This window comes from Crocodylus siamensis, chromosome 6 (assembly GCF_052110815.1).
Source record: "Crocodylus siamensis isolate JL-2025a chromosome 6, ASM5211081v1, whole genome shotgun sequence".
In the NCBI taxonomy this organism is placed as follows: Eukaryota; Metazoa; Chordata; order Crocodylia; family Crocodylidae; genus Crocodylus; species Crocodylus siamensis.
Window position 1 is genome coordinate 80,429,938 of NC_143400.1, and position 24,534 is coordinate 80,454,471.

A 24,534-nucleotide genomic window follows, 5' to 3' on the forward strand; every position below is an offset into this window, starting at 1 on the left:
CTTGCTCAAAGCAAGACCATCCCAACTAGATCATCCCAGCCAAGGCTTTGTTGAGCCTGGCCTTAAAATCTCCAATGACGGAGATTCCACCACCTCTCTAGGTAACCTGTTCCAGTGCTTCACCACCCTCCAAGTGAGAAAGTTGTTTCCTAATATTCAACGTAAACTTCCTTTGCTACAACTTGAGACCATTGCTGCTTCTTGTCATCTGCCAAAATGAGAACTGTCCAAAGCACTGCAAGGGATCTCCATGAACAGGCAATAAGTCTCCAGCAGTTTCACATCCCCCCCCAGAAATGCAAAGTAGTCAAAGTATCAAAAAGGGAAAAAATATTTTCAAAATTAAATATAAAACTAAAACTTTAAATATACTAGGAATGTGTGTGCATGTATATGGCATGCTTGGATACATGAAAAATAGTCAAGTCCAACTTTTTTATTAAAACTAAATACTGTTCAACTTCTTGACTTTATGAATTGCCAGGAGAAAGCTCTCCCAATGTGGTTCATTTAATCCAGACTAATGACCGCTGAATCTAACATACAGTTGGCTCAAACAAATGAGACTCTCCAGCTCTCTACCTACAATATAGTCCCATTCCTTCTATTCACAGTTTCTACCCATTCCTTTCCTTATGTAGGATTCAGAAAGCCCAAGAGTTTGGTATTTCAATCATGAAAGTATAGAAGGTCTCTTTAGTTGCACAGAAAATGCAGTGTTATCATTTGCAATGTTATTATTTGCAATGTAGAGGTCAGACCTGATAATTAGCAAGAAAATTGAAATAGAGTCTACTGATTTAAAAAATATATTAATTCTTTTAATTTGAAACAAACATCCGAGATGTTACAATTCATCCTTTATGTTCTTTTCTCTGAAGTGCATTTGTTTCAGTTTCATAGTTTCTAGGGTCGAAAGGGACCTGAGTAGATCATCTAGTCCAACCCCCTGCCATGGCAGGAAAGAGTACTGGGGTCAAACGACCCCAGCAAGGTGTTCATCTAAACCCCTCTTAAAGACCCCCAGGGTAGGAGCCTGCACCACTTCTCTTGGAAGTTGGTTCCAGACCCTCGCCGCCATGACCATGAAGTAGCACCTCCTGATATCTAACCTAAACCTACCCTCTGCCAGCTTGTGACCTGATCACTCCTGGCGGTGCTCGGGGGAACAGTGACTCCCCCAATGCCTGCTGATCCCCCCTGACTAGCTTATAACAGGCCACAAGATCCCCCCTCAGCCTTCTCTTGTGGAGGCTGAACAGGTTCAGGTCCCATAGCCTCTCCTCGTAGGGCCTGCCCTGCTGCCCCCTGATCATATGAGTGGCCCTCCTCTGGACCCTCTCCATGCTGTCTACATCCCTCTTGAAGTGCAGTGCCCCATCCCTCTTGTCACTATCTTGCTATAGGAAAAGAAAAGGAGAAGAATTTAAAGTCTCTGTTAGATCTACTATCCAGCAAGTTACATATTGTCCCTTACCACTTTATTTTTTTTTATCTACTTTCCCTGTGGAAGAAGGTAGCAAATATGAATAAAAGCATTTCCTTTAACATGTGTTTAATGCCTGCTACTAGCATTAGGCTTAGGACGAATGTTTGGAGCATTACAATAGCCAGGAAAAACAAATATCAAACTTGTTTGTCTGAAGTGAATGGCAAAACTCCCACTCGTTTCAAAATTGCCTGCATTTCGTTAAATGTCTAGTTTTGCAACTAAAAGATTAGTATATTTGTAAGCCACATTTTGATATTAATAATTTAATAATAACATTCCTAAGGCATATTGAGAGATGAGAAAGGAAACATGCATTGTTCAAGCTTCTCATTGCCTTTTTCCCCCAAAACATAAAAATGTGATAGCTTACAATCCAGATTGCATCATATTGTACTTGATCATGAAAAATCTTGCATTCTTCAGCCCACCAAGTGGTACAGTCTGGATTGGTGAAATCTGGGAACACAGTCAGTCCTGGCCATACCTAGAATGTAAGAGAGGAGCCAGTAACTGGTTAGTTATATCAGAAAAGATTTAATTTAATGTAAAGAACATTATAAAGAACGTTCCCATTTGTTAGTAATATTTTTCCAGTATGTAATTTAAACCCTCCCCAAGTGTAATCTTATAACAATATTAGCACAAGCAAAGGAATATTTTTTGCTCTGCATATATGGCTTGGGAAAATTATCTTGTGATCCTCAGAACAATTTCACGTCCTAAATTCAACTATTAGTTGTTTATTGTCTTTCTTTTTTCCCCTCCATTTCCATGCAATTAAAGCAGGTGGCAGAACTGCAGTAAAGAGCAGGTTTTCAGCCTCATTTGCTCTGAAGTCCACTTTTGCTGAAGTGTACTTCTAATAATGTTATAATACTCAAAGCTGCCTTGTGTACACTACTGTGAATAGCTTCCTAAAATGGAGTTATAGGGAGAGAATGGCTCCATCTAACAATATTTTCCTCCCGTCGGCTTAGACAGGAAAGCGTAAGATTTTCCATTTTCCTTACTATCAGGTATGGTTTTGCCCTTGCTCTGTATATACAGTCGTCATCAGGGATCCTGGTTTTCTCTGATTAAAAAAAAAAATCCCCAATTTTCACGTAAAAAACTAACTTAAAATCCACATTTTTCTGTAATTAAAATGCAATGCCATTAATATATAGATACTAGCTGAAACCCACAGAATATTTGCCATTACATTTTTATTGCAAAAGTAAATACAGGATTTTTAGTGATCTTTTTACTGAATACTTTAATGGAATCAAAACTTCTCACCCTCAATAAGACTACATAAAGCTGTTCCTGTGAAAACACAGGCATAGGAACATAAATACATATTTTGTCAAACGTTTGGCCTTATGACTTGTTTATAGTCATAGAATAAGAGAGCCCTTACACATATGACTAAGGGCCTTGTACATATGAGGAAATTGCCCTTTTTAGTGATTTAATTGCCCTTTTTAATGATTTAATTGCGTAACAGTGTACACATTCACCAGCATGTTATGATTAAATTTCATAACAGTGTACACATTTGGCGGCATATTTTGATTTAAACGACTTTTTTACGTAGCAAACTAAAACACATCCCATGTATTTTAGTCTGCTACATAACAAATTACAGTGATATTCCACATGCGTACAAGGGCCCTATCCAGAGAAGATGGAAAGGATTGTGCACAAGGCGCTGGAAGCCCAGGCATGCTCAGGGAAGCTCAGGCTTGGTGGGCTTCCACTGCCCCATGCACCATCCCTGCTGCCTTCTGGCTGCCAGCACACCCAGCCACCCTCTTGCCACCTTCCTGGGGCAGCCAGCCCATTCCTGGGTGGTCTCAGGTGGTGGGGATGGTTCATGGCAGAAGCCACGGAATAGGATGGGGCACCCGGGTCATGGCCCAACCAAGGTCTAGCATGGCATTTCAAACACAGCCCTGCTCCCTGCCCGCCTTCCTCTCTCACACATGTGTTCTGCCACCCTCAGCCCTGCCAGGAGGGAAGAGTGATAGCCCCCTGCAGCCAATATGCCCTGCAGCCAATGGAGATGGGCCCAGGCAACTGGCTGCAGGGGGATGTCACTCTTCCCTCCTGGTGGGGCAGCAGGTGGTGGAGCACATGTGTGAGGGAGGCAGGCAGGGAACAGGGCTGTGTTTGAATCGCCATGCTAAATGTTGATCGGGCCATGGCCATGGGGGCCCACTCTATTCCGTGGCCTCTGGTGCATGGGGCGCCAGAAGCCCGCCAAACCCGAGTTTCCCCCCGCACACTGGGGCTTGCAGCACTGCCTGTATCCACGCAGCTACCTCTCAACCTGGCTGGCCCTGAGGAGCACTGTTGCTGTGGAGGGAAGCACCAGGCACCCCCACAGCTCAAAGCATGCACAACATAGTGGCAGGTCACAAGGGCAGGCTCTGCCAAGGAAATTATTACATAGATTTCATAGACATTAGGGCTGGAAGGGACCTCGGGAGATCATCGAGTCCAGCCCCCTGCTCAAAGGGCAGGAAGTCAGCTGGGGTCATAGGATCCCAGCAAGATAAGCATCCAATTTACTCTTGAAGGTGTTCAATGTAGGTGCTTGAACCACCTCCGCTGGCAGACTGTTCCAGACCCTGGGGGCTCGGACAGTAAAGAAATTCTTCCTTATGTCCAGCCTGAAACGGTCTTGCAGGAGTTTGTGACCGTTCGACCTCGTCATCCCTTGGGGTCATTATCAATAAAGCAGCAAGGGGCCTGATCTTTTTTTCCCCCCCCTCCTGGAGCCTACCTGCATCTCCCATGGCTGACGAGCAAGCTGCCAGCATGTCACACAGTCCTTGAGCTGTAGGGGACCATGGTGCTTTCATCCATGGCAGCAGCACCCCTGAGCAGCACCCAACTGCTGATATCCCGCCAGGGTGGTCGTGGGGGGTGCCGCTGCCATGGAGGGCCTCCCACAGCTCAAGGCCTGCTGGCAGTTTGCCCCCTGGCCATGGGACAGACAGGCAGGCTCTGTGGGGAAAAAAAAAAGGATTGGCCCCCTTACCACTTTATTTTTTTCTCCCCCTTCAGCACAGCCTGCCTGCTCCATGGCAGGGGATCCTGGTGCCTCATTTGAGCTCTGACTTGCCTGCATATCTGTTTGAAATGCCCCAGGATATGTACATGACAACATGCTTATTCTGTGTGTCCACAGCACTCTGATCAGTTGTGGCTGGCTGCTGAGACAACCAGAGTGCTCTGGACAGATATAATAAGTCTATTATTATTATTATAATAGTGTGGTGTATTATAGTATTATAGTATAGAATTATAATAGTATAATAGTGTTTTGTTTTAAATCATGGAAAAATGTGGAGTTGGGGTTACTTTTTTAAATCCAAAAATTCGGGATTTTTTTTTAAATCAGAGAAAACCAGGATCCCTGACTATCATAGACTTTAAAGAGTGTGTTGTACTAGGAATTAAAATAGCATGCAACACAAAGATTTAAGGTCAAAATTACAAAGATATTTAAGTGCAATAAGCAACTAGCAGGGTTTCAAAAGTACTTACCCAAGTTAGGCACTTGATTCTTCTTGATTTAGATGTGAGATAAGTATGCAATTTTGCATCTTTCAGTACCTAAATACCTTTGTAAATCTGGCCCTTCCAGTCTTTTATTGTATTCAAGGACAAAATTTCATTGAGGAAAAAGGCTTGGACCCACATGGATTACTGTATAACCACCTAAAAATCATATTTCCCTTTTTCTGCTAGGTATTTTATATGCATGCATATGTGTTTCTCTTAATGTAGCTTTAAAGCATGGTATTGCAAGGTTTAGGGCATGAAAAAATCATGAAAAAAAGCTAAACAGAAAAATATTCAAGCTTGAATACAATATGCAGGCCTTTATTTTTCTCTTTATTCTGCTTGACACTAGCTTGTATTACAAAATTAATACAATTTGCATTTTAAACAGGTAGGGTAATGGCAGATGTCCTAAAGTTCATTCTAACTCATTTTTGAATTACACAAATAAGCAACATAATTGGTGAACGTTAGGGACTGACTTTCAAAGATTTAAAATGGGAATTCGGCATCCATTTGCCATTGAAAATCAATAGGCGTTGACTGCCAAAATATTATTTGAATCCTGCAATTTTCTCCTAGTTTCCCTTCCTTAACATTTAACAGTTTTTCTTTATTTTTTCTTAAAGATAAATCAGTGGAAAGTAAGATATCTCAAATACTAATGATTAAGGCTTTGTAAACTAAAGTTTCCATGAATAGCTAATTCTGACAAAAGAAGAAACCTGGGAAATGGAGCTTTTAAACAAAGATATTAACCCAACCTTAACTGCTAAGGCAACGATTATTGACAACATGAGGAGTTTTGACTTTATAAATAGCTGGTTACCTCTCCGATGAGTTTTGTCACTCCATCTGATTCATTTACCCAGACTGCTTTGCTCTGTCCTCTTTGATAGGCATCATAGGTACCATTAATGAGCGGATTTATGCTAATGGCAGGGTCCTGACAAAATAAGCACAATAGAAAGCATGCCAAGATCTTCCATTTTCTGCAGCATTATAGGGGTAAGGCAAAGTTTGATCAAGTGCATACACAATTTTTAAAGCTGTATACAAACAATTATTACATGATGATAATACAGTCATTTCAGAAAAGAAATGGTTTCATCATTACCAGTATGATGATGTATTTTTGTCCATGGTTATGTAGGTCAATAGCAAAGTTGGGGAGATCTTTAAATTTCACTTTATCATAAGTAAAGTCTTTCTTGTTCTCCATATAGTCAATATCTGTGTATTGAACATCCTGAAAGACAACACAGTTCTTTTTAATATTAGAAGTGATACCCTAGAGCTTGGAGTGCTCTGATATCATGTTCTTATGATTCCTGTTTACTCTGGAGCAAACTTACTTCTGTTATTTCACTGCAGACACACAGAAAGAATGCTGTTGGGATAATTTTCATTCATGGTGAGAAACTGCAATGACTGGAATGCAAAGACCACGTAAGCTACAAGCTTTATGGATGGAGAAGTGGAAACTTAAAGAAAGCAGAAATGGCAACTATGCACCCAGATACCATTGAAAACTCATGATCGTTCAATGTCTAAGTGCAACCTGTGCCTTTTAAAAACTTTCCTCTACAAGATTAATCTGCAGTAAGAGGTGGCATCTGTAAAGAATAGGGAGGAACAAAAAGGGCTGCCCTTACAACTGATGCAAGGGTCATTCTAACAGGGCAAAGTAGCACAGCTTTGTTCAGTGATAGGAAGTATGTTACATTGCTGTGCTATGCTCAAAATGAGCTGCCATTACCATATGTGTGAGCTCAGGATGTACCACAGCACATGAGTGGCTGCCTAGTCTCAGTCAGTAGCTGACAGAGTAAGTACTCTTCAGTCTGGGATGCACTGACTGTGATTCCTTTTCACAGAGTCACTTGTTTGCTAAATTAGGGTAAGGATTTTTCAGAAATGTCCAGGTAACTTATCTACTAGCATTTCATTACCGAATCTATGGGACTTGGGCATCTAAGTTATTAGGCACTTTTGGAATATTACCCTAACGCCTCTTCTCTTGTTGCACAGGACAGAGAGTTCTCTCTGCTCTCCTAGCTGCCTTGTGCAGCTGTAAATCAAAAGAAGCATTTAGCCATGTGGGCTACAATTTAATCTCAGTCACACTCGTGTAATAGGCTTTAAGTTATGGGAGACAGGCCAGGCAACAAAGAACTAGGAAAGGGTCAATGTAGCACCCCTCTTTAAAAAGGCAAGAAGGAAGACCTATAAACTAGTTAACCTATCGCAATACCTGAGAAGTTACTTAAGCATATCTTAAAGAAGGTCACTAACAAGCATCTGGAGGAGGAAAGGCTGACTGCAAATAGCTAACATGGATTTATGAAAAACAAATCATGTCAAGCTAACCTGATGTCCTTTGACAAAGTAACTACTTCCATAGATGAAGGGAATGCTGTAGATATAGTGTATCTGGACTTCAGAAAGGCTTTTGACAAGGTCCCACATGACTGTCTCATAAACAAATCAGGAAAATGTGGGCTGGATAAAACTACTGCAAGGTGTTAACTGGCTCAGTAGTCACAAGCAAAGGTTAATTATTAATAGGTCCATGACAGAATGGCAGGAGGTTTCGAGTGGAGTCCCAAAGGCATCTGTCTTGGATCCAGCAATGTTCACCTGGCTAGATGGCAGCTCCATGGAAAAGGACTTGGCAGTCTTGGTACATCACAGACTCACTATGAGTCTGCAATGTGATGATGTAGTGGCACAAAAGGCCAGCGTGGTTTTGGGTTGCATCAATAGAACCATTAGTGTAAGACACAAGAAATGATAGTGACTCCCTACTTGGCACTGGTTAGGCCTTATCTAGAGTAGTCTGTGTAGATCTGGGCTCCACGTTTTAAAAAAGGACATGGATAAGTTAGAAAAGGTCCAGACACGGGCAATGATCAAAGGCTTGGAAGGCAAGTCATACAAGGAGAGACTGAAGGAGCTAGGTATATTCTTCAACTTGCACAGAAGGCACTTAAGGGCAGTCTACAAATACTGGAAGGACTATCATAAAAAAAGGAAAAGCACATTTTCTCTCTTGCTGCAGTGAAGAGGACACAGACCAATGACTTGAAGTTGCAGCAAAGTTTAGATTGGATATCAGTAAAAACTTCTTCACTGTGGGAATAGTGAGGCAGTGGAACAGGCTGCCCAGTAGGCCTGTGTGAAGCGGCTAGTATTTGTCTTGGATTCAGATAATTCAGGGGACAGGGATTCCATTTGGTGATTTGAATCACTGTCCTGAATCGATTGGGCTGAATTGGACTTGGAGATTCGGCTGCTAACAAATCATCCAAATCTCTGAGTCACATGGGCCCCATCCTCTGGGGCTCCAAGTCACATGGGCCCCATCCCCTGCCCCACCCAGCCCCAGCTCCTGGCTCTTTGAAAAAAAAAAAAGCCCCCACTGATCGTTTGCTGCCAGGTGGGCAATCCCTGCTGCCCCCCAGGGTCCCATGCCACATGGGGGGGGCTATTCCATGAGCACCTTGACCCCTGCCCACTATCCCAGCCCCACCCCCCATGGCTGCCCCACCCACCCTAGCTCCCAGCCCTTAAAAAAATGCCAAAAAAGACCTGACTCACCAGGTGCTACTCAGCAGGGGGGTCAATCCCTGCTGCCCCCCAACAGCTCCATGCTGCATGGGGGGCTCTTCCATGAACCCCCAGAACCCCTGAGACTACTGCAACAACTGGTAAGTCCAGCATTTTTTCTTCCTTTTTTTTTTTTTTTTTTAAAGGGCTGGGAACTGGGGCAGGAGGGACAGCCATGGGTGGGGGGGTTGTGGCAGAGCCCCCCACACAGTGTGGGGCACTGGGGAGCAGTAGGGATTGCTCCCACACCTGGCAGCATCCAGTGATTTTTTTTAAAGATCCGGGAGCTGGGCCGGGAGGGCGTCAGCCCAGCTCCCTGCTGCAGAGAGGGGGGATTGCCCGAACCATAGAAGCTCTCCGAATCTATTCAGAGAGCTTTGAATTAAATTCAGACCTTTTAATTGGTCCCCTGATTTGATTCAGCTTTGGAAATTTTGCCACTGAATTGGGCCAAATCTCCAAATAGAATCAGCACCAAAAGCTTTGCACAGCCCTACTGCCTGGCAAAGTTGACTCTCCATCACTGGAGGTGTTCAAGAACAGGTTGGACAGCCACTGGTTGGGGATGATCTAGGTGTAGTTATGCCTATTTTCTACCATGGGCATTTTCCATGCTACAGCTCTTTGCTGGCTGCCCCTGCTCCCTCTCCCTTTTCTGCTACATGTCAAGGTGTTTTTAGATCTTCTCAGAGCTATTGGATGTCAACTACAGCCAAGGATGGGGACTTTGATTGGGCTGTGCCAATGCTTCTACTAGGACTAAAGCTGGAGATTTCTGGCTAAAGGGGTCGACCGATTGCCATATTCATGGTCAAGTAGGAATTTTACCCCATGGCCAAACTGCTGTGGGGTTTTTGTTGTTGTTGTTTTGCTTTCCTCTGTAGCAGAAGACATGTCACTCTACCCAGGATCTTTTGCCCAAATCTTGAAAACATTTTATAGAAGCAGGACATTGGCTGAGATAGTTCTCCTACTTCACCTGTGGCAGCCTAGGATGTTAGGTCTATGTTAGGTCAGGGTTGATGATAGTCTTAGGTAAAGTTCAGATTATGGTTTCTGTGGGATGAATCTCAAGCAACGGGTTGGACTAGTTGACCTATGGAGGTCCCTTACAGCCCTACTTCTCTATGTTTTTTATGAATTTGAGCCAACAAAGTTGAATCTATGCCTCACCAGTTTCACACTAGTGAAGTTTCATTGAATTCCACAGAGTCACTCTTAATTTACGTTTAAGTGAGAAAAAATTAAGCATGCAGGTTATGTGATTTATGTTTCTTTTTATAACTACTTCTTGATTATTTGTTTATAGCCATTACTACATTCTCCCATTATTCCCTCCTCCACCTGTTCTCTAGGTCATGATACTGCAAATACTGCTTGGAGTATAGCACATGCATAAGCATTTACAAGATTGAGGCTAATTAACTTGCCCATAGTGTTATGCTTAGGCAGCTCTCCAGCTTCACATTTGAAGAGAGGCACACATGGAGCAGCAATTTTTGTCAGCATTGTGTTGCTTATTGTCACAGGAATGCTGAGATACAAGGATGTCAGGTGAGCCCCTCCATAACTATCCTTATATCTGCTATTACAGCCATCCTATGTCACCTTCATGACCCAAGTAAGACTTAATGTGATATAGTAACAAACTGAATCCCTCTACGTGCTCGCAACTATAGAAAATGCAGATATTCTTACTAGTGTTTCCCACTAGGCTACATCTTTAAAAGAATAAGTCCTGCTCCATTTTTTAACAAAAATGGTTGGAGGCACTTATTTTAACTGGCTTGGGACTCTCTTTCCCGCAGTATATAAAAAGCACTTGCCTTCAGCCCTTCCTTAGGCTCCTAAACTATGGAGGCAAGTGAGATTTCAGGATAAACCTCTCCCCTACGTTTCCTAATAGGCTTGCTCTAACCAACATTCAGGTACTCAACTTCCAATAGGGTCAGGGGGCCTATAGTCTTTATTAGAGACTTAGCTCTAAATGACTGCTTAAAGTCACACAGGAAAACTCAAAAATCAGATCCCTCCACTATTGCCTAAGTACTGCTTTAGGCAGTTGATTTATTTGTAGGACTCAGCCTGTGAACTCAATGCCCCAAGACGCAGGCCTTTGCCTCTCATTTTGTAATCTGTGAAATGAGTTAAAATGCTTCCTTTTTCCGTCTCATCTACTCAGAGTCTAAATATTTTCCAGGTACAGACTTTCTCTTAGTAGTCATTTGAATAGTTAGAAGGGGCACAGATCTCAGCTGAAGCTTCTAAGAATGACTAATGCAAATGAATTACAACTGCCTTCCCCCAGAGTTATCAGTCTAACTCAGGGGTGGGCAAAATATGGGTTGATGACAGCAAAGTCATAGGTTCAGGGCTATAGACAGCTGGCAGCTCCATCTGCTGCATCATGCCATTCCCCATCCACAGCTTACACCAGCTCCTGGCAGGACCCAGCAGTGGGCACACTGGCTTCTTCTAGGACCCTTCTGGCTGTGGCTGCCTGGAGCCTGTAGGCAGCAGCAGCAGGAAGGAGCCACAGTGAAGCCCAAACATGGACGCTAAGCAGTTTCAGCCAGAAAGGTCCCAAAAGAGGTGAGTGCATCTGCTGCCAGGTCCTGCTTTTTTGCCTGGTACCCAGCACTGGCCACCACCGTTCACCATAGGCAGGACTGCCTTTCTATGTCTTCCCCTTCCCAATCACCCCCAACACCTCCAACACAGCCACACAGGTTACACCAACTCCCGGCTTCTGTGCTGTAGCAGCACCAAGTGGGTGCCAGCTTCCCTCTGGGGTTGGGGCATATACTTGAGCCCCTCCATGGGGTAGGAGGGTGGGCCTGAGGCTGAATCTTATGATGGTGCCACCCCAGCTCTCCACCCCAACTCCCTTCCCACCCACAGCTCCATTCCACATAGGGAAGTGTGGTAAGCTGTTGTGGTAGGGGGGAGGGGGGACACTGCCCCAGCCCATGACAGCTCCCCAAAACCCTCTTTGTGGCCCACAGGCCTAAATAATTGCACATTGCTGGTCAAACATCTTATTCATAGATCCATATATTGTAAGGTTGGAAGGGACCTCTGAAGATCATCGGGTCCAGTCCTCTGCACCAAGCAGGAAAGATAACAGGGGGGTTAAGTGACCCTAGCAAGGCAACTGCCTAAAAAGGGCTTTGATACCAAAAGTATATATAACTTCATCAACCAAAAATAACTTGCAATAAACTAGCACAGAATCAGTAAAAACAAAACTTAAATAGCAGCACTCTTGGTCTGCTTGGCCACTCATCACTATTATTTACTTACGTATGGTATCCCAATTGCTCTGTTCCTGTCTACTACTGCTTTCACTTCATCAAGAGATCCATAATTCCAGCGACTAATTTGGAATCCAAGGCTCCAGTATGAAGGCATTGAAGGCTGTCCTATTAGCTAAAAGTTAAGAAACAAAAAAGGAGGTACTGCATTTGTAGGTGTCATTTGTCAATCCAAAATTCATTAGTTCTGTCCTTCTCAAAAATGTATTACAAAGTACTTTGGTACACGGTCTAAAGGTGGGCACATAATCCTTATAACTGCTATGTTCATCATCCTTCTTACTTCCATCTATTATATTTTATACTTAATTCTTCCATCTTGTTTTAAGCTAAGTTACATCTATGGTAAGGTTTGCTTTTATTAGATGTTTATAGAAGCACTTTTCATCCTTGATTTTGAAGTGTGTCTTTGGGCATTATTACAATGCAAACAGCAACAATTATTTGACAAACAAACCTGACTTACCGGGGAGGAATATCACAGTTTAAATCATAAAAACAAACTACAAAGTGGAACAGGAGAAATGCCTCCACGGAGGAGGCAATTAAAAGTGTGTACAAGTATATGAGAAGTCAGGATTCAAGGAATCTCTTTCTGTAAGCGAAGTCAAATTAGTATAATTCACTACACTCAATTGTTACACACTTCTTTCAGTTTCTGAAAGATAAATAATACTTTGCTTTTACATAATGCTTTTTATCAGTAAATTGCAAGCCCTGTACAAAGAAACTCAGTACAATTACTCCACTTACTAGAAGTAAAACTGAGGCTCAGAATGGTGAAGTGACTTGCCCAAGATCAGAAGCAGGCCAGTGAGTGAGATAAGATTAAAACCAAGTCCCTTAATCCGTCCAAACAAAATAGTAGAATAAGAAGTGCAACAGAAAAATGGCCTGGCTAAGCGGCAATAGTTTCAATCAGTTCAAACTCAAAAAAGGAATTCTACAGAAAGTAGAAACTTGGCCATATTACTAGGAAAGCCTTTAAGAGCCTTACACAGACATGAAATGGGAAAATTAGGAAGGCCAAAGCACAACTGAAGATGCAACTGTCAAGGGACATAAGGGAAATAAAAAGAGTTTGTACAAGTTTATCAAAAGAAAGAGGAAAATCAAAGAAAAGTAAGACCCCCAGAATACAGAAGGCAATCTAGTCATAGATGATGCAAATGAGGCTGAGGTAGTAAATGTCTGTTTTACTTCATTCTTCCCAAATAAAGTCAGCTACTAAATGAGTCATGCAGCAAAGACAGGAAAGGAGACAGACAGGCTGGAGTAGCGGAAGAACAGGCGAGGGATTATTTACAAAAGCTAGTTGCTTTCAAATCAGCAGGGCAAGATGGGATACACCCTGGGGTACTGAAGAAATCGGCTGAAATCATTTCACAGTTACTGGCTATCCTCTTTAAGAACTCACGGAGGTGATTCACTAGATAATTTGAAAAAGGCAAATACAGAGTCTCTCTTTAAGAAAGCCAGAAAAGAAGTTCCAAGGAATTATAGACCAGCCCATCTATGCTGATCTTGATACCTGAAAAGATCATGGAGCAGGTCCTCAAATAATCTATTTTGAAGCACCTAAAAGAGAACAAGGTTATCAGGAATAACCAGCATAAAATAACTAAGAGCACTTCATGACTAATGAACTTGATTTCCTTCTCTGATAAGGCAAAAGGCTTTATGAATTGGGGGAGAGCAGTGGATGCGATTTACATTTACTTCAGCGAGGCTTTTGCCATTGTTGCCCACAGCATTCTTATTAAGAAACTGAGGAAGTACAGGCTAATAAAAAAAATACTGTAAGGTGGATAGGTAACTGGTTGGATCATCATGCTCAGCAAGTAGTCATCAGTGGCTCAAGATCTAGTTGGGAGAAGGTTTTGAGTGAGGTTTCCTGGGATTCTGTCCTGGGTCTTGTTAAACATCAATTAGGTGAGTGACGGGATTGAGTGTACTCCTAGCAAATTTGTGGATGCTGGCAAGTTGGATGGAATTGCAGACCCTCTAAAGGGTAGGGTTAAGATCCAGAATGACCTTGATAAACTGGAGAAATGGTCCAAAAGTCAATCAGATGAAATCTAACAAGGATAAGTGCAAAATCCTGCACTTGGTACTGAATAATCGTCCACACAAATACAGACTGGGGCAATGACTAGCTGGGTTGCAGTACTGCAGAGAAGGACCTGAGAGCTATAAGCCGAGTATGAGCTGCAGGTATGTTCTTATTGCAAAAAAGCATACTGAGTGGTCTTAAGAGGAATTTGTCTTGGAAAAAATCAAGGGGAGTGATTCTTTTGCTTCATTTGGCACTGGTGAGGCCTCACTTGGAGTATAGTGTCCAATTTTGGGTTCCACACTTCAAGAAAGACGTAGACTGATTGGAAGGAGCGCAGTAACAAAAATGTTTAGGAGCCTGGGAAGCACGACTTATGAGTAAACTTTGAAAGAACTAAGGACATTTCATCTAGAGAAGAGAAGACTTAGGGGGGGAATTTGATAACAATGTTCAAATTAGTGAAAGGAGAGAGAGAGATTTTTCTCTACAGATGTAGGGGTACAGGACTAGGAGCAAGCGGCCTTAAACTGAAGCAGAGAAAATTTATTGTGGAGATTAGAAAGAACTTTCTGGCTATGAGGGTGATCAAACATTTGGACAGGCTACCTGGAAAAACTGTGGCCTCTCTAACCCAGAAATTTCCCAAGAGCAGGCTAGGCAGATGCTTAGCTGGGATGGTATAGTCAGGGGTGACTAAATTTAACAAGGACTTTAGCAAGGACTTGAGCAGGGGGCTAGATTAGATGATTTCATGAGATCACTTCTAACCCTTCTTCCCTGTGATCCTAGGAATCAGATCTGCGCTCCATGACCTAACTCACCTTGCCATTTTAAACCTAACAAAAGCATGTCATATATTTCATGACATCTTTTGTTGCAAATGATGATGCTCTGACTAAACAGAAATTTCAAAAAATAATGGCAGGCATGTTCCCTCACCAAAATTACATTAGCATATCAAAAGGTTGAGAGGAGCACTGAAGATTCGTCATTGCTAATGGAATCCCTATTGTGCAGGGGGAACAGTCAAGCAAACAGAGGGCAACACTGTCTTGAAATTGATGCATGCTTCTTTTAAGTATCCATTAGAACATTTTATTGGACTAAAAAAAGAACAAATGTGAAATGACTGCTACTAATATTTTTCTAGCATAACCACAATTGTATCAGAAGCAATTTTACCTACTGTATAATTCTCATCTTCAGCACAACAGTAGGCTTGAGTTAACTTAGTTCAAGTAAAAGCTGGCTACACCAAAAAAAAATGTCAAAGCTATACAGATTAAGGCTAATCAGTAGTTTATCCAGTCAAGCTGCTGCAGCCTCACTGCATTAAGTACAGCAGCACTCAAGCTTCAACCCACCTCCACTTTCATGAACAAAGTAATAAGAGTATACAACTTTACTGAAGCAAAAGATGCGTCTGTATGGACAGGAGTCCGATTAGGGACAAACATTTAGTTACACCTCAAGCTGAAAGGTCAGTGAAAACAAACTGTATTAAAGAGCCAAAGAAATATTCCAAAATCTATTTCACTGCATAACAAACATACCTTTAGATACTCCTGAACCACCTCCTCTGGAGTGTCTCCTAAGAAGACATAAAAATCTAGAACTCCACCAGTTGTTCTATAAGTTACTGCTGGGGCAGGCTGAAGAGCAAAATCTGCCAGAAAAGAAATTGTAAAGTAAATGTTGTACCTTAACTCCCCCAAAGTATCTATGCCATATCCAGATTAAGAATAAGTGAATTAATTTGGAAGAAAATAAGGACATCCTAAATCAGTAGTTAAACTCAAGCAAGGTTCTGAAGTTGTCAGATATCAGTCTCTTTCAGATGTTAAGTTTTGCATACATTTCCATCCCACAAAACAACCACTAGAAAGCCAATAAGGTTGCTTTCTCTCATGAGTTTTTTCAGTACTCCTGTGTAGTCTCAAAAGACTTGGACAGCTCTCATAAGCAGATAAAATTAGTATATGTTTATCTAATAGAAAACACATCTATACATAAACTGTTCTTTACCAATTTAGCCCTTAATCCTACAGTGCAACAGTCAAGGTACTGAGATAAATGGAATTCAGGGACTATAACACCTGAGGTGAGGAGTAGGGCTGTGCGAAGCTTCAGATGCTGATTTGATTTGGAGGACATCGGGCAGCCAAATTTCCAAATCTGAATTGAATCAGGAGACCCATTAATCTCTCTGAATTTGGAGGGATTCGATGATTCAGCCATAGACACCGCTTTATATGTTTTTTTCTATACACCTCATGGTACCAGGTGTGACTTGTAAATACTGAGATGATGAGGTGGAAGAAGTGTCCCATGGGAGCGTGGGGAGGTTCCCTGCATGCTCAGCAGTGGACCCAGAAGTGGACCAGAAGTACTTCCAGTCTGCTTCTGGGTTTGCCACAGAGTGCACAGGGGACTCCCGCCCCCCTCCCCCTGTTTGGCAACTGGTGCTTTCCAAGTCTGGGGGGTCACCCAGAGTCCTCCTACAGCTAATTGCCAAGCCGGGAGGTGCAGGGGGTGGGGGGTCCCCTGCGCCTTAGGCAGCTAACCTGGAAGTGGATACTTTCAGTCCAATTTCATGTCCACCACTGAGCATGCAGGGGACCCCCCCATGCTCCTGTAGGATTCTCCATCTGCCTCGCCATCTCAGTGCTCACGAGCCATACCTGGTACCTTCAAGGTATGTAGAAAAAACATAAAAAGCTGTGTCTATGGATGAATTGTTGATTTTCCAAATCAGAATCGGATCTTCAGATTCGCCCAAATCAAATTGGGAAAGTGATCCGAATCAGCGAATCAAATCACTGTCCCTTGAATCAGGCCAAATCTAAATCGAATACTGCCTGGTTTACACCCCCCCACTAGAGAGCTGGTTGTATTAGTCATTGTTTCTTTGCATGAATTTAACCTTGATTAAATTTTACATAAACAGCTACTGACAGATACTTTTTTTTAAGTTTATTCTAAAAAACCCAAGAAACTGTTTAGTATGATTTCTAAAAAAAAAAAAAAAATCACATTTGTGGCACACTCTGGAAGAATGATTGTAAAATATATTAAACAATATTACTTAGAGAGATGTTTTTCTTACCCATGGCATTACTATTCATTAGAAAGACACCAAAAGAGGCTCCAGTATTATCTTCCAAACACAAAAAAAATGTCTGAGCTCCATACAAGTTATTCATGTCCTTAAAAGAAACAGCAAATTCCAAAACAATAGGTGATTATTATCCAGAAATTTTTTTTAAAAGTGTCAGAGATGCAAATTTAAACAACTGAACATATGTACCTAACAACAATAAAAAAAAAAAACAACTATTTTTTTCTAGTGTTTGTGATTTTTTTTCCTCCCATATAGGGGAAGGTTTTCTATTCAGCCACACATGAAAACAGAGAATTGCTTAAAACAGGCAGACAGTGTAAATAGAGAGAGATGATGAATTAATGTCCTCTGTGCTAATTAAACTTGATACTCCACCAGCCCCCACAAAAAATATCTTATGCTCTCTATGGGTCTATGTATACAAGAGAACTATTTATTTTCAATTGCATTACGAATTAAAAGAACATGGAAAAAAAACTTATGACTTAAGGAGGCTGTAGACATTATTCCAATCGCAACATTACTTTCTTTGCACAATGAAGACATTGCACCACGTGCATGACTACACGTGAATAGGCTGTCACACAAGTACAGGGAGCTGGGGATACTCTGCCAGGCCTCAGTGCAATCTAGGTCTGCTAGGAAGCAGCAAGCAATGAGGTGAGTCTCTCCCCCTTGCTTGCTGCTGCCCATGAGATCCAGGCTATGCTGTGGCCAGGCAGGATGTTCCCAGCTCCCTGCACTTGTGCTGGGCAATAATGGGGCAGAGGGGGGAAGGTTTTCCCCTTCCGTTCCCTTTCTCCTTCCATCCATGCTTGCTGCTACCTGGGATGCTTCAGTATGGCAGGGGTGCTCTGCGTTTGCATATGGAGAGGGGCAGTATTTTTCCTGTTGAGTGCTGATGGGTAGGGGGAATGAACCTAGGACTGGGAACAATCCTGGGGTTTCCTCCTTATTCTTTTTCAGAGAAGTTTACACTGGAGATGGAGCAACGCACTCTGGAATGCTGGAGGACTAGCAGATTGCAGTCACACAAAGTATTCCTTGCTACAAGTACAAATTAAAGCTGGATAGGAGCCAGCTATAACAGATAGTGCACATTTTTGGGGTCTAACATTATAGCTAGTTGGAACTTTTAATAAGCATGGTAAGTGCTTTGCTGGTGTAGCTGGTTAATTGTACAATAACTGGAACATGTAGAGCAGGCCATACTGACACATGTCACTAAACCAACATCTAAGCTGTTTATTTGTAATACTGTAGTAGCAAGCAATTAGCAGACAATTCTCCTTGTTCAAAAGAGTTATGGTACTGTTAACATAAATATGTATTCACAAACAGAGCAAGAAGATTTTATTGTCCACATCCCCAAACAGGAGAGGTCATGCATGGGAATACAAGCTCAGAAACAACAAGAAACAGAAAATGAATATTCAATTTTTTTTTTTTTTTAAATCAGCACCTCGTGTTTTGTAAAACAGACTCTGCAGCATGGACAGTCTCTCAGGTCACCTATGCATGAGCAGCAAGGCTGCTGCAATGTACCGTAACCGGAACTTTTACAGAAGCATGGTCATTACCACACTTCAGCATCTCGTGTATCAACACGCCTGCACTTAAAAATGGTGGCGGGGTGCTTTAGTCCCCACCACCGTTTTTAAGCACAGGGACACTGATGCACGAGACACGAGTCTGTTGGAGTGAGGTAATTACCATGCTCCAGCAGATTCAATTAATCAAGTCTGCTCCGACATGCTATAATTACAGTGTTGAAGAAGTCTCACTGCTAATATCTATATCCCCTGAGAGACTATCCATGCTGCAGAGTCTGTTTTATAAAACATGAGGTGCTGATTCTATGAGATTTAGTCAAAGCGTCTCCACCGCCATTTTTAAATGCAGGGACACCGATACATGAGATGCTTTGGGCACTTTAATTAGAGCAGCTCTCAGAGTGCTCCCCCCTGCTCCCCACCCTTGAGTACATGTATAAATGCCCCCAGTTAACAAATCAACATGGTCAGGAAAATTGAAGTGTGATTTGTTTTTTTTGTGTGGCAGTGTCAGCAATGCTTGGAACTAAGGCCTAAAAGGATTCAAAATTACTATCAATAATCCTTTCTGATAATTAATAGAAAATAGGTGCCCATGAAATCAGCTTGAAAACAGATACAGCCATTTGTCACTATTTGCTTGGCTTTCATTTTCATTACACTGAGGATGTATCTCCACTGTACTTGCCCGTAGCCCCGTATGCTCTTGTGTTTCGTTTAGTAGCAGAAACTGAAAACTCCTAGCTATGTTTTTACTGACCTGTCCAATGATCCTCAACATTTCAAAGAACCATAACCATCTAATTATTTGCAAGAACTATTCTGCCAGGACCTTCCTTATTCCCCTACTCCCATCTTGTTTCAGTAACGTCAGCAGCTTACAAGTCTTTAGCTAAAGTTCACTAGGCAATGTTAATAAACAGTTTATGAAAAAGCATCCCATCCACTGTACACGGCAAAAACTCCAGTGTTTTAAAATCAGTTTAAATTCCCCAAACCAACCCCTAATACAACATAATAAAGTCACTCCTTACTCCAATGGGTGCAGCATCCCTGGTAAAGATAGGCCACGTTTTCCAGTTAACGTCATGTCGGTATTGCTTATGCACATGTTCTCCTACCCCATAAATGTTGCTGCTGGGTAGCTTTATGGAGAGCTGCAAATACTGGTCAGCATACACAAGGGGTCCTATGCTTGTATTAAACCTGGTTAAACAATTTTAAACATTTTTAAAAGATCTTACCATTGCTTTTGTGCAACATGACTGTCTCAAAGCCCTATGCTGTATGTTATAGTTAGCCTTGGCAAAATTCAGTTTTTAATTTTTTAATAATTTCAATAGCTAAAAAAAAAATCTATGTTTTTTTCATCATTTAATTTAGATTTCTGTTGATTTAAATGATCAGGATGGTGCAAAAATAGGGTTTTTTCCCAATTTTTATCCATTTAAATTTTAAGCATTGCAGGAAATTATAGGTGTGGGGGCAGACAATTTAGTAAACGATAGCATACTGTTTACAGCTTTAAGAAAAATCACATGTCAAAATATAAAAAGTAAATATCCATAAATCTACCGATCATACCTGCTTTAAATCATTCTGTTCACTCATCAGGAGAAAGCTAGGAAAAAGGGGCCAGAAGAGGAGGACAGCAGCACTCCCAGTGCTCTGGTAACATGGGGACAGGCAGTGGCCACCCTCAGGCCCCAGCACATAGCCAGACCAGCCGCAAGCAGAACCCAGCTGTGCCACCAGGCTGGAGTCCCAAATACTCTTCCACCTTCCCACCTCTGGCCTTTGAGTAGGGGTTTGTTTAGGTAGCCTGTTATCTCCCTCAAACCCGATTCTAGGCACCTGTGAATGAGCAGCTACTTGCTTAATTGATGAGTCATTAGGCTGCAACAAGCACCTAATTGCTTGATTGACTATTAGGCCACCACTGTTTTCCATTTTATCCCCTCCACCCTCTGTTCCTCCATTGTCCAGTAGCAGGTGTAAGTGTTCCCTATTACAGTCCCGTTTCTATAAATTTTGACTATTACTGACAGAGATATTTTTCCGTCGGTCTCCAGGATGTTTATCAAGAGAAGTCAAAGTCTGCCAAGCCTAGTTAGAACTCCATGAACACCCATGCATCATTTGCTCATTTTATATTTTTTCCTTGGATTCTCTTTTGTTTATAGCTGAACTGTTACATGCCAACATTAAGGAACAAAAGCAATATTTAACAAAAAGTACTAGCGTTTGGTCACCAGGGGTTTTGCCACTAGCTCAATGTACATACAGGACATCATGTTTTTGTACTGCCTTAGGAACAGACTAGGAAAGAGACTGTAATTCCCCGAGTCTCAAAGAACTTCCATTTCTCTGCCCGGGTTATGCATCCAGCCAGGCCAAGAAATGCAGGTCATGGAAAGTAATATATATAAGACTGGGGCAAGCATCTAGGGATCAAGAATAACTGAAGAAAAAGAACTATAGATGATTCCTCCTGGTAATTTTCTTTTTGATGAAGATAGCAATCTTTTTACTAACATGAGCTTCAGCTTGTAACCTGGCTGGTGCCTCAGGCCACTGTTCTTTTCCAGTCACTCCAGGAATGGAGAGCAGGCCTCCGTGATGGCCAGAGCAGCTGGCTGGAATAGTACCATTAGCACAACACACACTGGAACAAACAGCTGGAAATCTGTGCACTCTCAGTAAAATGCAGTTTTGACTGGATCTGCCCTGCAGAATGTAGGTTGCCAAGCCCTGCACTATCCAATTACCTCCATCTTGTATCGAGTAGGGCATGAGTGATCACAGCTCAGACCCTCAAAATCATAATTCCCACCCTGGGGCATGCTCCTAAAATAAGGCAGATTACAAAATGACAATCTAATCTGCAATGTTTAAATTGTTCACATCCCATATGGATGTTTTTGTGTTTTAGCAATTTTTGGACAAAACTAAGCAATTGCCAACACGCAAGGGGAGCTATGCTGCATCAGCAAAGCTCTAAAACAGAAGAGGAGGAGGAAAATATTGCTTCATTGCTCCCCTTAATTCTAAAATTGACATCATTAGCATGATGGAATGCAAATGACAAGGTGAAAGAGAGGATGCTTCCTTCTGGTAATTGCATATGAAATAGCAATGGAATGAGACTCTCCTGGAAGATGTCGATGCTGACACTTCTGGGCTTGCAAAAAAAGGAGGACTTTTCAGGTTTGACTTTCATTACTCATGAATCAGATAATGTTGGAATTACGCCATGGACCTCTGAGGTTACAGCTTAGTAGTTCCAAGTAAGAAGTAGAAGTTGGGAAGTCAGAGTGACTGCAACTGATGAACTTTCTGTTGGCAGTTGAATTCCAACACTCCCCACAGACATTTTACTATCCTGGGAATGGGGAACAATATTAGTGGTTGTAAATAACTGATCTTTCCATAAGGTCATGCTTGCCAGAACAGCCAAAAGGAACAAAAAAAAGACTCAAGGTATAAATGAGGAAAAAAATGACTTCTAGCATCCACCTATTCTACCCCAGCATGGAGGATTCCATAATTCCTATATTACCCTTGAGGGTTCCAGAGTTTATTTCATCTTGTTTTTTATTAATTTTTCTTAAACTTTGCTGTTGTATCCCAAACTGTCTCTAGCTGGCAAGTTGTATAATATTAAAAATATTGTGCCCAAACTGATTAAACGATTAGTGGTCCAACTCATAAAAATATAGCAGAAATTATTAATATGTCTGCTCAGGGTGACAGTTTTATGTAATGGCAACTTCCTAGGTTTCAAAACATGTGCTCTTCCAAAAATCTGTTGAATGTTACTGATAAAATGAACCTGTTCTGAAATGGTGTGTGTACATGATGGTAATGGCACTCAGGTTTTGGGGGCAATGAGGTTCAAGTGGCTGAATCTGAACATGGTTTTTCATTCCAAGTCACTCTGAATCAGATACAAGATAGACTCACATCTGGAATCAAATGATTCATTTCAAATTTGTTGAAACTGACTCCTTTCCAAAAACAGCTTTGGTTTCCATGAATCAGCAGTTTCCAGTGAAACAACGCTGCCGGGGGGGGGGGGGGGGGAACAAACCCCAACCAGCTGTAGGAACACGATCATAAACACAGCTTAACCCTGCAGTTAAGCCAGATTTATGGCCAGTTTGCATCGGTGAAGCAACCCAAAGCTAATGGAGCATGTCAGTGAAATTGACCCTGGGATTCTAAAGTTGCCTTCAGCTTTACACAGATGAGGGTTCAAATAGGGCAGGGAGATATTTACCCTTTATTTTTGTCAAGTAGAGAAAAAAACACAATAGATTGAGCTGACAAATTATTAAGCTATGTTTGAGTACCACAGAGTTTCCAAGTTATCCCTTTGTGGCTATTCTCTTCACAGACTTCTACTGTTCCTGATCACAATTGCTTTTTCTTATGTTTTGCCTGCACACAGTCTTTGTGCCAAATTCAACATGTTCAGAACAACTGGATTTGTGTTTAGGATGCAATTTTCTGCTAAACTAGTTAAACCAGTCATCTACTATGGACATAGTTAAACAGATATAAAGGTGCCTCTCAATGGTATAACTTATTCTGTTCCATTCCCCAGTAATACGCACCTTTATACCAGTACAATTGCATCTATGCTATTACCTGTAACTGGTGTAGCTAGAACTGTACCGTTTTGTGTGTGAAGAGTGGTTCTTGGACTGTTAAACAAACAAACTTAGGTGTTAGCAATTAAGCATTAACTATATTAAATGAGTCAGTACAATGGGCACAGTCCAGACTCCCTCCGATTTTAATTTTCTTATTTTTATCTCTACTCTAACAGCTCTGTATCTGTAGTAACAATATAGGGCTTACATGACTGGATCCTCTGCCCCACCGTTCTAGTGATTTCAGTGGGGATATCATGCATGCATTGGAAACCCAATAGCTGTTTTTCATTAAACTATTCCAATCATTTGGCCTAGGAAATTTCAACCATTATCTGAGGTATTCTAAAAGCAGACGAAGGTAGTTACTAGACTTACAAGCTAGCTTAGATTATTTATTTTCTAAGTAGGTTGCAATTCATGTGTTAGTCTCTCTTCATTTTCCTTATCAAAGTAGGACTTATACCATGTTTACTTGAAATCAAGATAAGTTTTTTTCTCCTATTCATCATTGGGGGAAAAATCCACCTCGTCTTAGATTCAGGTACAGATCAGGGCAGGTATCTGCTGTGGAGTTGGCTCCAGTTCCAACTCTGGCCCCAGCCCAGGGGAGACTGTATATTAGTGGTGGAGAGGAGCACGGGGCAGGGGGGTACTACACTGGGAAGGGAGTGGAGGGAAGACCACACAGTAGGAGTGGTAAAAATATGCAGTATACTACAGGACTGGGGGGAAGTGTTAGAGGGTACTTTGTGGTGTGGGGCACAGAGAGTCTGGGGGACCACACAATGTACAGCCTAGAGGGTGTGTAGAGATTCAACTGATTTTGTGGCAGCCGAATCACTAAATCAGATTCATCTGAATTGATTTGGGACAGTGATTCAAATCACTGAATAGAATCTCTGTCCCCCAAATCAGCCACATCTTCATCCAAAGTGAATACTAGCTGCTTCGCACAGGCCTAGTATTTACAATAAATGCCGTGGTTTGTAGGAAATCAGTGAAAGATGGAAGAAACATGTAAATCCTTTCTTCAGTGCATAGGACACTATAATTCATAAGATTTATTTTTCTAAATCAATTCTCCTGTACTAGAATATTTATTTCCTCTTATGTCCCTATTTAAGAAGTCATGAACTATTGACTGAATATTAAACTTATCTATCTTGTAATTTATAGTAG

General features: G+C 41.8%; 1 protein-coding gene across 1 annotated transcript in view; it reads right to left on the reverse strand.

The window, feature by feature from the left end:
- LOC149863059 (maltase-glucoamylase-like) overlaps positions 1–24,534 on the reverse strand; it is a 151,538-nt gene that overhangs the window by 97,635 nt on the left and 29,369 nt on the right. The window contains exons 7-13 of the mRNA XM_090051177.1: positions 19,732–19,903; positions 17,130–17,229; positions 15,577–15,689; positions 11,957–12,082; positions 6,162–6,293; positions 5,874–5,990; positions 1,863–1,976 (exon numbers count right to left, since the gene is read on the reverse strand). Of these exons, the coding sequence (XP_089907303.1) occupies positions 1,863–1,976; positions 5,874–5,990; positions 6,162–6,293; positions 11,957–12,082; positions 15,577–15,689; positions 17,130–17,229; positions 19,732–19,903 (874 nt within the window). The remainder of the gene's footprint in view (positions 1–1,862; positions 1,977–5,873; positions 5,991–6,161; positions 6,294–11,956; positions 12,083–15,576; positions 15,690–17,129; positions 17,230–19,731; positions 19,904–24,534) is intronic.